General features: G+C 42.8%; 1 protein-coding gene across 1 annotated transcript; it reads right to left on the reverse strand.

Moving 5' to 3' along the window:
• Positions 1 to 470: 470 nt before the first annotated feature.
• On the reverse strand, positions 471 to 12499 carry TYRP1 (tyrosinase related protein 1). Its single transcript, XM_079958929.1, has 8 exons — positions 12253 to 12499; positions 11073 to 11547; positions 8042 to 8364; positions 7592 to 7796; positions 5732 to 5899; positions 3974 to 4153; positions 2229 to 2375; positions 471 to 911 (listed from the first exon to the last, which is right to left on the reverse strand). The coding sequence occupies exons 2-8, from the start codon at positions 11434 to 11436 to the stop codon at positions 706 to 708; spliced, it is 1593 nt and encodes a 530-aa protein (XP_079815055.1). The 5' UTR covers positions 11437 to 11547; positions 12253 to 12499; the 3' UTR covers positions 471 to 705.
• Positions 12500 to 13016: the final 517 nt, after the last annotated feature.

The raw sequence follows: 13016 nt of genomic DNA on the forward strand, positions 1-13016 counted from the left end.
TTACAATTCACGGAGTGGGTATGATTACATCACAGTGATATATAGCCAATAATAATCAAATACAATTTCACTTGAGGGAAACTAAGCCTGTTTTGAATGGAAGCAATGCTTTCTAGTTTGGTCACATGGGTGATCTTGGCCAATCAAGAATCACAGTGGACGAACGAAGTCCACTGTGGAGAACATTTCCTAGACAAGGGAACACTTTTGTCTCCTTTTCAATTAATCCACAACAAATTGTTGAAAGACTGGGTCCTTTTAGAAGATGCTGAAAATGTTCAGGAAAGCCATCCTCTCTTTTAAGCTTAATTCTGCCCATGCAGAGGCAAATAATTAAAAAGAAGAAGAAGAAGAAGAAGAAGAAGAAGAAGAAGAAGAAGAAGAAGAAGAAGAAAGCTAAATGGAAGAAGCTGCAATTAATAAGCTGCAACTCAGCTACTAGTGGAAAATGTTCATCATCAGACTTTGGCAATATGGAAGTGCAGGACGTTTATTTCATAGGTAGGTAGCTAAGGAGTGAAGCAAGTGAACTTGAGGGAAATTTTGACCCAGCCTAACACAAAAACACACATTACCAACACAAGTGACTCAAGATTTCCCTGGCGAGATGAAATCTAAGGAAGGTTTTGTCACTCTTCATGTTCTTTATTGTGAATCAGATCAGAAAGAGCAAATGCTACAGAGTGCAGATAAACTGCTGACACTTCACACCATGGAGTGGCTTGGGGTTGGTATGCTGTCATAATCGTCCGAGTAGGTCTGGTACTGGTCCGTGAGAAGCGGCTGATGAAGATCATCCTTGTTTCTCCTGGCACGGACGATGCATGTGGCAGCAGCAAATATAATTGCAACCAGGATCAAGGCAGTGACAATGGCAATAGTGATGATTTCTGTGACTTGGAGAGCCCGAGCTAGAAAGAAACAGAAGGAAGGGCACACAGGGTTAAAGTCTTGAGTGATGTAGATGGGGAGGGTCGGGGGGGTCATGGCCCTGGTGCAGATTTGTGAAAGGGTGTGAGGGGGTGCAAGCAGGCCCCCTCACACCAGGCCCCTTCAATCTCTAATTCACACCTGGGCTGGGCCTTCAGGGCTGGGGCAGCGGTGGCTCATTTCCCCCCTTGTGGATGGTGAAGGGACATCTGCACATGCCCCACCCCTGGGCCAGTCAAGGGAGAGGGAGGGTGCTGCTGCCACCCACCAAGGAGAGGCAAGAGGCTCTGGTAGCTGCTGCCTCCTTTGCAAATAGGGTGCCTCAGCCCTCAGATCTGCCCTCATCGAGGGGCAGTTTTGAGCCTCCTTCTCCCTTGCCTCACCCGCTGCTGACTCAGACTGCACACCCCAGTTGCTGAGCTACATCACTGGATGTAGCTAAAAGTCTAATCCATTTGAATATTCTTCTTAGAGATTATGGATAATAACAAGTCCCAGTCATTTCAAGTTGCTGTTGATTGCAACTTTACAAATGTTTTATACATTTATTTCTTTTACTTTAAGTCATTGTAATATTCTTAATAAAATTGTTGTTGTTGTTGCTGTTATTGTTGTTGTTGTTATAGAAGTACTTCTTTCTGTGTAATACAAAGTTCCACAGCAATTCAAGAACTGCGTGATGGTGGGTTTCTGAGGGACTTAATTCAACTCATGCAACCTGAATTATTTCCTCTGTAAATCAGAACAGGGAAACTTCTTTTTTAATAGACTATCATTAGGCTATGTATTCAGAATTTGTGCATGGATGTATCTAAACTGGCCTTCCTTAGAGAAGAGAGTGAATTATCTCTGAATTGTAAACATGGGGACAGAAAGCAAAGGCAAACTAAGGAACCAATCTACTCCTCTGATAGTGTCTTTTTGGAGCGCTTAGTTTTCCTATACTAGGTAAGCAGATCACGCTTGTTTTGTATTGCTTTCCTTGCTCCATTGACTCAGTTGTTGAATCCTGAATATTCAGTGTTATTATTTGATGATACCAAAAATGTGCATTTCCCCCTTAATGTTTCTTTGTTCATTAAAGCAGGTGAAGCAAACTACATAGATTGAAAAACCAGTGATTTCTGTTAGGCTTCAAATTAGATACAGTTCAAGTTTAAGCAGCCGTGGAAAGGAGCAGAGCCCTTAATAGCTATTTCACGCACAGAATATTTGTAAATAGTAAATCAACATTTGAACCACTTGAACAGAAAAGAAGAAAGAGTTATGTAATGAAATGGAGAGGCTTAATAACTTACTTGGCCACTGAACTTCATAACTGTATCCCAGATTTCCTGGTGCTGTAACAAACATCTCATTGTTGGCCACGGGGGGCCAGAATGGTACCATGTTGTACCGTCTGTTATGTCCAATGGGAGCATTCTCTAGTGGGTAGATTGAGATATCTAAAGGGGGGGGGAAATGTTTTGCTTGTTCAGTTTCAGAAACTTGGTAAAGATAACAAAATTCACATGGAGCCTTTGTGGCCACTCCCAGATTACAAACAATTAGGGTGCCTCCAGACTGTCAATATTTTGCAATAGGGATTTTAAGTGCATACCAGAACTGTAGATTTGTGCAATTAGAGTTGATTGAAGTGTTTTGTTACCCCAGCACAACAAAAGCATTTCTACACCCAAGTTTTTGCAGTTTGGAAAGCGAGGGGGAATGAAAAGTGTGGGGTGAATGAATGATTAATGGGAAGACGATGAAACAGTCCACAAGCAGAGCGAAGCTCTTTGCACTTCTCTCTTGTTCATAATGAAAGGGAGAGGTTGTTGAGTCCTGGCATCCAATGTAAGCTGGGCTGGTCATCTTTAAGGCAACGTGTTCAATGTCGGTGGGGTTAAGAAAGTGCAAACAGGAACTGAGCAGGAAGAGCAAACAGTCTCTCATGCACTGTGAGTTCTTGAGAAGCTATTTGCTGACACCATTCATGAGTGCCATCAGAAGTACATTGGCACCCATAGGTGATGAGTTGGTGACCCTTCTCCCTGAGGCTTCCGTGTCAGGTGACCAACAAATGGAACATCCTTGCAGGGGACACCAGTGATGTCCTTCTAACCTCATTGTTACCCTCACAGAAGCAGAGAGAGGGCTCATGCTGAACATTTCCCCTTGACTTTTCATTGCAGGAGCTGCAAGAAGAGATCAGCAAAGGTGGACAAGCAATTGGTCAAGGATGTTAACCACCAACAATTGCCTTCCCTGATAAGCTTCTGAGCCCCCTCAGAGTCAACCCCTGCAAATGCAGCCGAATAACATACTCTGAAGCCCTGTATGTTTGCTTCTTCTCTGTTCTCCTTCCTTTTGCTCTTTCTTTGCCCAGAAACCCAGAGAGACTGGCTGCCTCCTGCCATGCCATCTGCTTTTCTTTTGTATTTGTTAGGGGAACATGACACGAACTTATGTGATTTTACAGCAGTAACAAACAGCTCTTTTGAACTTGCCAGAATTGCCACTTGACTTATTGTAAGACATGCACAAAAATGGCTAGAAGATTTTTTAAAGACTATATGCAAATATATACCCTGTAACAGCAAGTACATTGTTTGATTTATCCTTTTCCCCTCTTCTTTTTTTTGCAAGAGGGGTAGAGAATGAAGGGCAGCAGTGTGTGATTTGTGAATTTATGCAATTAGAAAAGAGTATGTAACTATTTCTGCTGTTCCAGTCAACTGACCTGGGAAAACTCCATTAAGATCTTGTGATCCCTGGGTGTAATTTATCTTGCATCATCAACCAAGACAATAGCTCCTTCTTTGGCTAAATATTATTCTGCTTCTGAAGACAGGAGTAAAAGGATGCGATTGTGCCCCTGATCCCCAAGCCCAGGCCTCTGAAAGGGCTGTGTTGTTGCAAGGGGATCATAGCAGCTTGTTTGTGCAAGTGGGAACAGAAGCCTGTCCTTTGCATCTCACCCACTTTGCTGAGTGGGACTCGGGTAGTGGGCGAATTGTTCTCTTTGCCTGAAGGTTAAATAATGTGAACCACAAGAACTCACCAGGATTATGCCTTCTCAACCATTCGTCAAAAAGAGCGTCAGTGAATGTGTGCAGGAGGACAAAAATGGGATCGTTTGGGGACAAATGGGTTTGCCCTCCCGTGCCGTTCAAAAACAGATGGGCCAGATTGTGAAGGCTACGTACGGCTGGATTGTACTTCCCCGAAGGGTCGCTGTAACCTGCACGTAAGAATAAAGAAGAGGTGTAAACTGGAAACAGCAGTGAGATTAAAGCAGCTGGTTATAATTCAGTTTGCCATGATTTTGGACCACTCTCTTGACTCCTTTAAGGAAATGGCATCGCTCCTTGCATATCACAGACTCTTTGAAATGCACACGATTGCTATTTCCTCGGGACACTCAACTTTGAGATTAAATAATGATGCTATATGAATACAAAGTGATTTGCTTGCTCGTGGGTTTGTTGCACAAGCGAAGTGGAATGTTGCACATTGAAACACAAACACAAATCTGTCTTGCACTGAGCTACAGCGGCAGCTTCTGGGTTGGAATGGCAGCAAACATAATTGAAACCACCATGTGCATTTTCTAGCCGTCAACACAAGTGTCAAGATGTTCTTATGTATCCTAATGGGCCAGCTGTTCCTCCAGCTCCCCACATGTTTTTTCCTGAATGGCTGCCAGCAGATTGACTTTGGAGAAGGACCTTCTGCTTCAGGGAGCCCAGAAATTCTCAGCGCTGATTCTCCAGCACCACTAAACAAATTCTTGTAATGTGAGAATCTTGGTCATCAGAAGAACTGAAATAATTAGGTGGGGAATATTCTGCCTTCTTCTGCAGTGAGGCCAAGAGCTCAAACTGGGCTGAACAGAATTAAATGTTAAACTCAGCATTGGCTTTATAATTAAGCAAATATAGTACAGCAATATTTCCCCATGCATCTCTCTCTGTAAATGTCAGGGGAGCATAAGAAACTGACTCACATATGAGTAAGAACCTTGGTCCATCCAGATCAGTACTATCTAGGTCAGAATGTAAGTCTTGCATTTAGGACAAGAACAAAAATACCGTACTTCAAGCAATGGATAAACATGATTGCTGCTCATGCATACTATTTCCCCCTGCAGCAAACATGCCCTGAAAGATCTGAAACATAAGGTACCTGTGTATGTGTGTGTGTTTGTAGCTGAAGTCAAGGATGTTGAAACTCCTTTGAACATATTTGCTAGCAATGAAATTATTTTTGTGATGGATCAGGGTTTCAGAATGAAAAGCCTTGACTCCTATAAACCATTTAGCCATGGGGGGGGGGGAGGAAAATACTTGGAGAAATTGGTAATAATATATTTCATTTGCTCTGTTTTTGTTCATTGAGAAAAAAAAGTGATATAGTAAGTGATTGATTCAGTGTTGATCATTTGTTTTGCATCTTATGCATTTACAATTTTATGATGTTTTTGCGATCACAATGAAACTGGCGTGATAGTTGGTGGTTTATAAATATTCTATAAATTAATGAAGGAAGGAATGAAATGTACATTATTATAACCTGTTCCAGTTTAGGAAAACGTAAATGATACAACGGGGTCCCCATTTCACCCAGTCTGACTTCCAGACCTTGAGAATAATTTTTTCACATAATAATGTATTGGTATAAAAAAAGAAGAAGATGGTTTGCTAAATAGATTCTTTCTCTTGCAAAATAACTTGACTACTTTTCACCCTGCGCAAACTAAGTGAGTACGGCGAGCTCCATGTCCCTCTGGTTTCAGACCTTTTATTTGAGAATTACTTGCCTTCCACTGTGTTACGAAAGCTGTCTGTTGAATTTGAATAGAACGGAGGCGTATCGAACAATCCGACTTCTAAGCAAAGAGCAACATCCTGTGGCTCAGGCAGGCGCTGCACCATTGGGCGGGCAACATTTCCAGCAGGGTTTCGTCTAATTGGGCCTCCTTCTGTGCCTGGCATATGAAGGAAGGGGAGGGAGCAGAAAAAGGGTGAGCTTTGATGTGTTAGCAGACTACAAAGCCTAGGAAAGAGAGGGTCAGACTCAGAGAAAACAGGCAATGTCTTGGGCTTTTGGCTAAGGACCACTCTGTGCACTGCTTGAATTGTTGCAAGGGACTTCTCAGTGGCAATACCATCAGACACGCATAGGAGAGCTGTAGCCTTGCTGAATTGGAAATAGTTCTGCTGCAGTGAGAGCTAAGCTATTAATAATCATTGTCGGGTATCACAGTGAGAATTATAGCCATGCCAACCTATGTAACTGACCACAATGATCCCTGCTCAAAAGTTGCAGTCAATTGCAATCTTATATGCACACTTGCCTGGGAATAAGTGGCCCATCCAGTCCAGCATCCTATTCTCAAAGAGGCCAACCAGAAACTCATCTGTCTGTCTGTCTGCGTGTAGGTTGGGGTAGGTTTGGGAGAGGAAGTTCCATTGCATGTGTGCAAATTATTCTGTTGGATCCAACCCATGGTGGTAAAATCAGGTTCTGCTTGGGGCACTGGGAACTGGTGCTCAAGCAGAGAACCCCCAAGCTCCAAAGTCAGTATAGTGTGAGAATTATGCTGACTCTCAACAATGACCAATAAAGGATTGTAGACTCTTTTACTGCTGATCTAAGATCAGCCAAAGCATCTACGGAACAATGCCAAGATAATGAGCTATCCAAGGCAAGGTATCTTCAACTATTTCAGACCCAGGAGCCACTTTTAACTCAAATATGTACCTATTTCTTAATAATTTACCCCTTATTTGCATGGTGGTAGTGCTCCTGTTTTGATCCACCCTGGAACAGTCTGTGACCCACTGATGAGTCCCAACCCATCAATTGAAGACCAGCACCCTAGGGCACCATGTTCCATGGAAGCAAAGCATATGTATCTGTCAAGCATTTTCATTTTATTTTGCCGCATCAACTGTAAAACCCATCTAGTCAATATTTCCTTGGTGTGGTAGTCAATTTGGGGCAGGAAGGTGTGGAAAATGAAGGTGGCAGGAAATAGATTAGGCTCATGTATCTTGGTGGGTGATGGCCATTTCCTGACACCCATCACACAGGGTTGTGGGAGCCATAGGCAGCATACAGGGTGCCTTTGAGGCTGATCTGCAACACCTGGTCAGAGTTGCAGGGCCTCAGGAATGGATGGGACAGGAACACATCCCTATTGGTTTTAATGATGCAGCTCAGATAAGGAGGAAAGGAGGAACTGTGCCTCTTGTCTTAGGCAGAGGTTGGCTTACAAGCCACAGTTAACTTGATTAGTTTTTGGTGAGCTTTCTGTACACTTATTTACACTTTGTAAATAATAAAATACAACTCTAGTGCAACTGTCCCATTCTCCTGTTAGGGGAGCACAACCGGTTTGGTGACACTCGGAGCAAAGCCTCAGGGTGCAACAGCAGACACCACAACGATAATCTAGAAAGGATTGCAAGAGGCAGGAGGAGTGCTGAATTTTGGCATTGCTGAAACCTGAGGCCCCAAGATCCACCACTGCTCCTGTCTTGCCTCTTTGTTTCAGTTCTGGCTATCAAAGGAAGAAGACGAGTAGGCAAAATGGCCTGGAATCTGTGAAAATATTAGCTCTTTGGGGGCCAGGGGCCTAGCAACAACAAAGTATACCCAAAGAACACAGACTTACTGTTGCAAATAGTGCCCAATGTGTCGTAGTCTTCAATTTCCTCACACAAAACACGCCACTGAGAGAAGATTGAGTTTTGGCTTATCAGAGTGGTGTCAAAATTGCTTCTTGCTCCCATGAGGTCATCTGTGCAAATGTCACAGGTGTTTCTACCTGTTGCGAAGTTCCAGTAGGGGAGGGCAAAGAAAGGATCCTGTAGCATGTCCTGATGAGATGAACAACAACAGCAACAACAGCGTGGGTTAATGGTGAGCTACACTGAGCTGCAGGTAAAAACCAGATGGAATCCTGAGCTTGTTAAATCATGACAGTTCTTCCTATGATGCCCGTCTAGTAATGTTTCACTATAAGGATGGGAATGGGGATGAGGTTCCTTAAAGGGAGACATTTTGGAATGTGTTCACACCTTGACTAGTTAGCATAGCATGTGCATCACAGAAAGGCCATTACCTGCAAGTCTCTCTCCAACTGTAGTAGATGGTATCTATGCCAGGTGAGAAAAGCTGGTCCTTCATGGGAGAAATCTATTCCACCAAAGCTCTGCTGCCCTGGTCCAAGAAATGTCTTTCTGACAGAGTAATAATGGGACCACACAAAATAATTATAAATGGTCACATTTTCAAATTGCGGTGTATTGCCATCAGGGCCCAATATCTCCTCGCGTCTCCTTGTGGCTATCACAATGTCAGGGTGAATTGTATTCTTGGCTTGTTGCAAGGCTCTTAGGAATCGATTCCTTTCTTCATTACTCAAATCCAGAAGGTTTCTTCTGACTAAAGGTTAAAAATACATCATATTATGGATTAAAGGGAAATATAAATAGGAAACCAATAATTCATGCCTATCAGTTACCAATATAAAAAGGAATATCCATGAAGCCCAAGCCTTCAGAATCATAACTTGGCTTCTCCAGCATGATGTGATTGTTGTATTTTATTCAGGAATAAATACAGGAGTTAAATCCAAAGTTTTCTCTTAATCTTCCATTATGGATTTCAAGATTTGGGAATTGGAAGTCTAAGAAGAGATGGAGATTCCATTGCAAAAGCAAATAGTAACCTCTGATGATCTATAATCTATAATATTTCAAGGACAGTGTCCATATTTACACAACAGAGCTTCATTCCTATCCAGGAATTACCTTAAGCAAACTGTAGGAACCAGGGACATGTCAAGCATTTGTTTAGTGCACACACAAATTTCGCCACGATTCCTCTGCTGATGTGGACTACGGGCAGATACAGAGAGTCTCTTTCTGCACACATAACTCAACACCAGAATCCCTTTTGCTGACAGTTCAAACAGACACAAACACAGGTATGGATGTCTTGAGTAGCAGAAAGTTACATGAATATGGCTAGCACATAACTCTTGGTCATTCACAGTGCAGATGGTGCAGATGTGCATTTGTCAGTGCCAGTAGATTTCTATGTATCACAGACCACTCAGCTGTTTCCTCCTCAGGTTATTAGTTATGTTTGTATCCTGTGAGCCAGAATTTATTAATCTTACAGGAATTCAAAAGACATGGGACACCTAAAGGTTTGCTTTCACACACTGGCCTGCCACCAGGTGTTACACGTGCATAATATGAACCAGCCCCAAACGCTGAGTTTTGTTATGATAATATAATGGTTTGAGCTATAGAAAAACAATCAATCAAGTTTAATTGCGATAAATACCAATTACCATAACTGGTGGCAGCGACTGTGGCCTGGTGTGGTTGCTGGGGAACGAGGGAGGGCTGCATTGGCCTCGGTCGGCTACAGCAGTTGGCAGGATTGCCCACCCAAATTTTAAATTTGATTGGGTCACTTAGGGTCCTGGTAAGTGGGTGGTGCTCTGGTGGTGGACTGGCAGGGCCAGTTTTCTGTGGGGTCCGCCAGCCAGGCATAAAAGCTGGCTGCACCTCCAGCAGGCAGCACAGTTGGGATATATTGCATTTTAGTGCAAAATATCTATTCAGAAATCATAGAATTGTAGAGTCTGAAGGGACCCGTGTCATCTAGTCCACCCCCTGCAGTGCAGGAATCTCACCTAAAGCATCTGTGACAGATGGCCAGCCAATCTCTGCTTAAAAACCTCCAAGGAAGGAGAGATCAAATGAACGTACCACACAGCTTGCTGCTGTACATGTGAATCTAGGAACTGCAATCTTTTTACTATATCTCTCAGGGACGTTTTTTCAGCTGGAGCTCACCAGAACTCAGTTCTGGCATCTCTCAGGTGGACACCATTGCCTTTTTAAGAGAACAAGGGAAGCGTTCATGGTGAGTTCCGGCACCTCTTTTGCCAGAAAAATAGCACTGATGTCTCTAACACTGGCAACAAGAAGATAATGGGACATCTCTGCCCTCTTCTTAAAACCATTCCATTAGAATAGTGTAGCATCTCTTACTGATGTCTTTCCTGGAAACCCCCCTCAGATTGGAATAATACCTGTTGCTGCCACTCCTTCAAGGTGAACTCTTGCTGAAGGTGGTAAACCCACCTGGCAATCCAAATAGCACCCCATTTCATTACTGAATTCTTAATTTGTAGATGACACCAAACTGGGAGCGGTAGTTAATGCTGCAGATGACAGAATCAGGATTCAAGATGATTTTAACAGATTGGAGATTCCAACTTAGACATGAAGAAGAACTTTCTGATGGTAAGAGCTGTTTGACAGTGGAATGGACTCTCTTGGACAGTGGTAGACTCTTCTTCCTTGGAGGATTTTAAATAGAGGTTGGATGGCCATCTGTCATGGATGCTTTAGTTGAGATTTCTGTATTGCATGGGGTTGGAATAGATCACTCTTGGGATCCCTTCCAACTAGTCTATTATTCTATTCTATTCTATTCTATTCTATTCTATTCTATTCTATTCTATTCTATTCTATTCTATTCTATTCTACTCTACTCTACTCTACTCTACTCTACTCTACTCTACTCTATTCTATTCTATTCTATTCTATTCTATTCTATTGCCTCTGCTGTATTTCCTTCCCTCATCCCACCCAGGATGTTTGCTAATACAGAAGAAAGAGAAAGGTATGGTGCTATTAAGCAAAGCAATGAATTTGGCCCCATAATCGCCAATCTAGACATTATAATGCATACCTTTCCAAAAGGTTGTTTATGCTATTTTTAATTCTTTTATATTCTGATTTAGGTTGCAAATCCAACACACACTTGCCTAGGAGTAAGGTCTACTAAAGACAATAAGACTTAATTCTGAGTAGGGGGTTATTGCATTCTAAGAGACTGAAAACTTCTGCTGCGAAGAAAATCTTGAGAGGCAGATGCCAAAGCATTTGAAATGCAGTGTTATTTCATTTGCGAGCTCACAGATGTTCTGAAAACTGAATCATTATGGAGGATCAATTTTTCAGAGAAATATCAGCCTAAGCTACTGAAAAGGCTGAAACCATCAGAAAAGGGGGACACCTCTGTGCCAAAACACACAAATATTGCCTCCATCTTGTTATTGTCTTTACCTATTTGTGTCTGCTGATCACAGGCAGGTCCACTCCAGCCAGCTCGACAGGCTCCGCAGTTGTATCCAGAGAAATTCCTGTTGCACTGGCAGGTTCGGTTGAAGAAGCGCAGGGGCCATTGTTCACGGTCATCTCGCCCATCGTGCATGTACTGGGGTCCATGGGGTCTGGAATCGGCTGTCACTTGTACACACTGCCCCCTTCCAGAAGATGACCCACACCTGTCTGAACCAGGAACCACCACTGGAGACAGGTCTGGGCAGCATTCCCCTCTTGTCAGCGCATCAACAGTAGCACATTGCCTGGGGAACTGAGCACTAATTTCTCTGAGCAGGGCGAAGAGAAGCAATATGGATAGATGCATAGTGATGGTCCAAATTCAACAATAAAAACAGTAAATAGATCTAAGTCAGTGTCCTTTCTTGTGAGCCAAGATGCAGTGAACTCACTTCTTTTCCGTATAGCGATGAAAACTCTAAAATGGAAGAAACAAAAATGAAAGGGCATTGAAATGCTGTAGAGCAGGTATCTTCAAGCTTTTCAGACCCACGACACACTTTTCACCCGTACATTTGGGGGCCCTTTATTAATCTTTTGCCCTATATTTTCTTGGTGTAGACGATGTTCCTTCACAAATGGAAAGAAACCTCCTTATTTGCTTTTGAGGGTTTGCATTTTTGAGGGAGAGTTTAGCGCAATTGTCTTTTGGATCGCTGCATCGTCATCATCAATCATAATCATAAGCAGAAATCAGTGTCACTACTTCGGAGTACTTAGAACATGTCCTGCCTCACTGGACGTATAGGCTAATCCCGTTTACCTGGGAGTAAGCCCCTGCAAAATAATTAGGACTCATTTCTGAGTACACAAGGATTGCAGTTTAAATTGCTTCATACGAGAACCATTTTAATCCAGATATTTCTGTCCACATCCCTCTAACTCCAACCCTTTGCTCAACCAAAACAATTATGGGTTTCCCATTCAAGAAAGTGGGGAAGTTTTCCATGCACTGATTATTAGAATACTCCAGTCAGGCAGCTGCTTGCAAGAGATCATTCTGCATTCCTGCTCTAGCAGATGCATCTTCAAACTGCCCTTCATCCCCAAATCCCACAAATTTGTTCCTATACACATCAGCATTTTATCACTTTGTTGACAACAAAACAATCTTAATACATACTTTTTCCAGAAGATCTCTCTGCTTTGTTATCTTCTTTATTGGTTAATTGTTTTTTTCTTCTTGGCTGATTGTACTTTTAGGTTGCGGTTCTTGCTGCAGCTGCTGCCCTAAACCAAGCCAAACTATTTTGTTTTGGATTTCTGTCTGCTTTCTAATCCCAGCCTTGCCAACAATTTGGTTTGGCGTGACCCTCTCTCTCTCTCTCTCTTGCTCCTCTTAATCCCTTTCTACTTCAATGAGCTTCCCCGGATAAGTACTCTGGCAGCACATGATTCCCTTCATGCGGATCTCCTTGTGATTTTACACGTTTTAGGAAAGGTCAGGGGCAAGTAATTGCAATGAAAACAGAGAGCCCACAACCAAAGGAGCTTTCTTTATTCTGTGTGCAAAGGAAGGGCCACAGGGAGATTTTTTGGGGAAGGGAGAATGAAGCAAAGGCATATCACACACCACAGAAGGAGGAAGAAGCTATCTGGAAAACAAAGGGCTTCAATTTCACACAAGGAACCAAATCCTCTGAAGTCAACTGCTTTCTGGTGATGCCACAGCCAACTCTTCTATAGTTGATCAGCACATGGCCCATAGTTCCAACAAGCATGTTGGCCAACAAGTCAGATGCCATGGCCAACAAATAAATAAATAAGTTTTCGACAAATATTAGGCATGGGTCAAATGTCTCTCACATGTAGAGTTACCTTGACAAAAACAACAACATTTTTTTGTTCATACCCCGCTCATCTGGCTGGGTTTCTCCAGCCACTCTG

This window comes from Podarcis cretensis (assembly GCF_951804945.1).
Source record: "Podarcis cretensis genome assembly, chromosome: 17".
NCBI lineage: Eukaryota > Metazoa > Chordata > Lepidosauria > Squamata > Lacertidae > Podarcis > Podarcis cretensis.

What these genes read in the sequence shown, in the direction of transcription:
- TYRP1 (XM_079958929.1), bottom strand. Translation starts at nt 11,436, where the DNA reads ATGCATCTATCCATATTGCTTCTCTTCGCCCTGCTCAGAGAAATTAGT. An exon ending in CTTTCGTAACACAGTGGAAG is followed by an intron (nt 4,154 to 5,731) that starts GCAAGTAATTCT and finishes TCTTACGTGCAG; the next exon opens with GTTACAGCGACCCTTCGGGG. An exon ending in GTTGAGAAGGCATAATCCTG is followed by an intron (nt 2,376 to 3,973) that starts GTGAGTTCTTGT and finishes CCCCCCCTTTAG; the next exon opens with ATATCTCAATCTACCCACTA.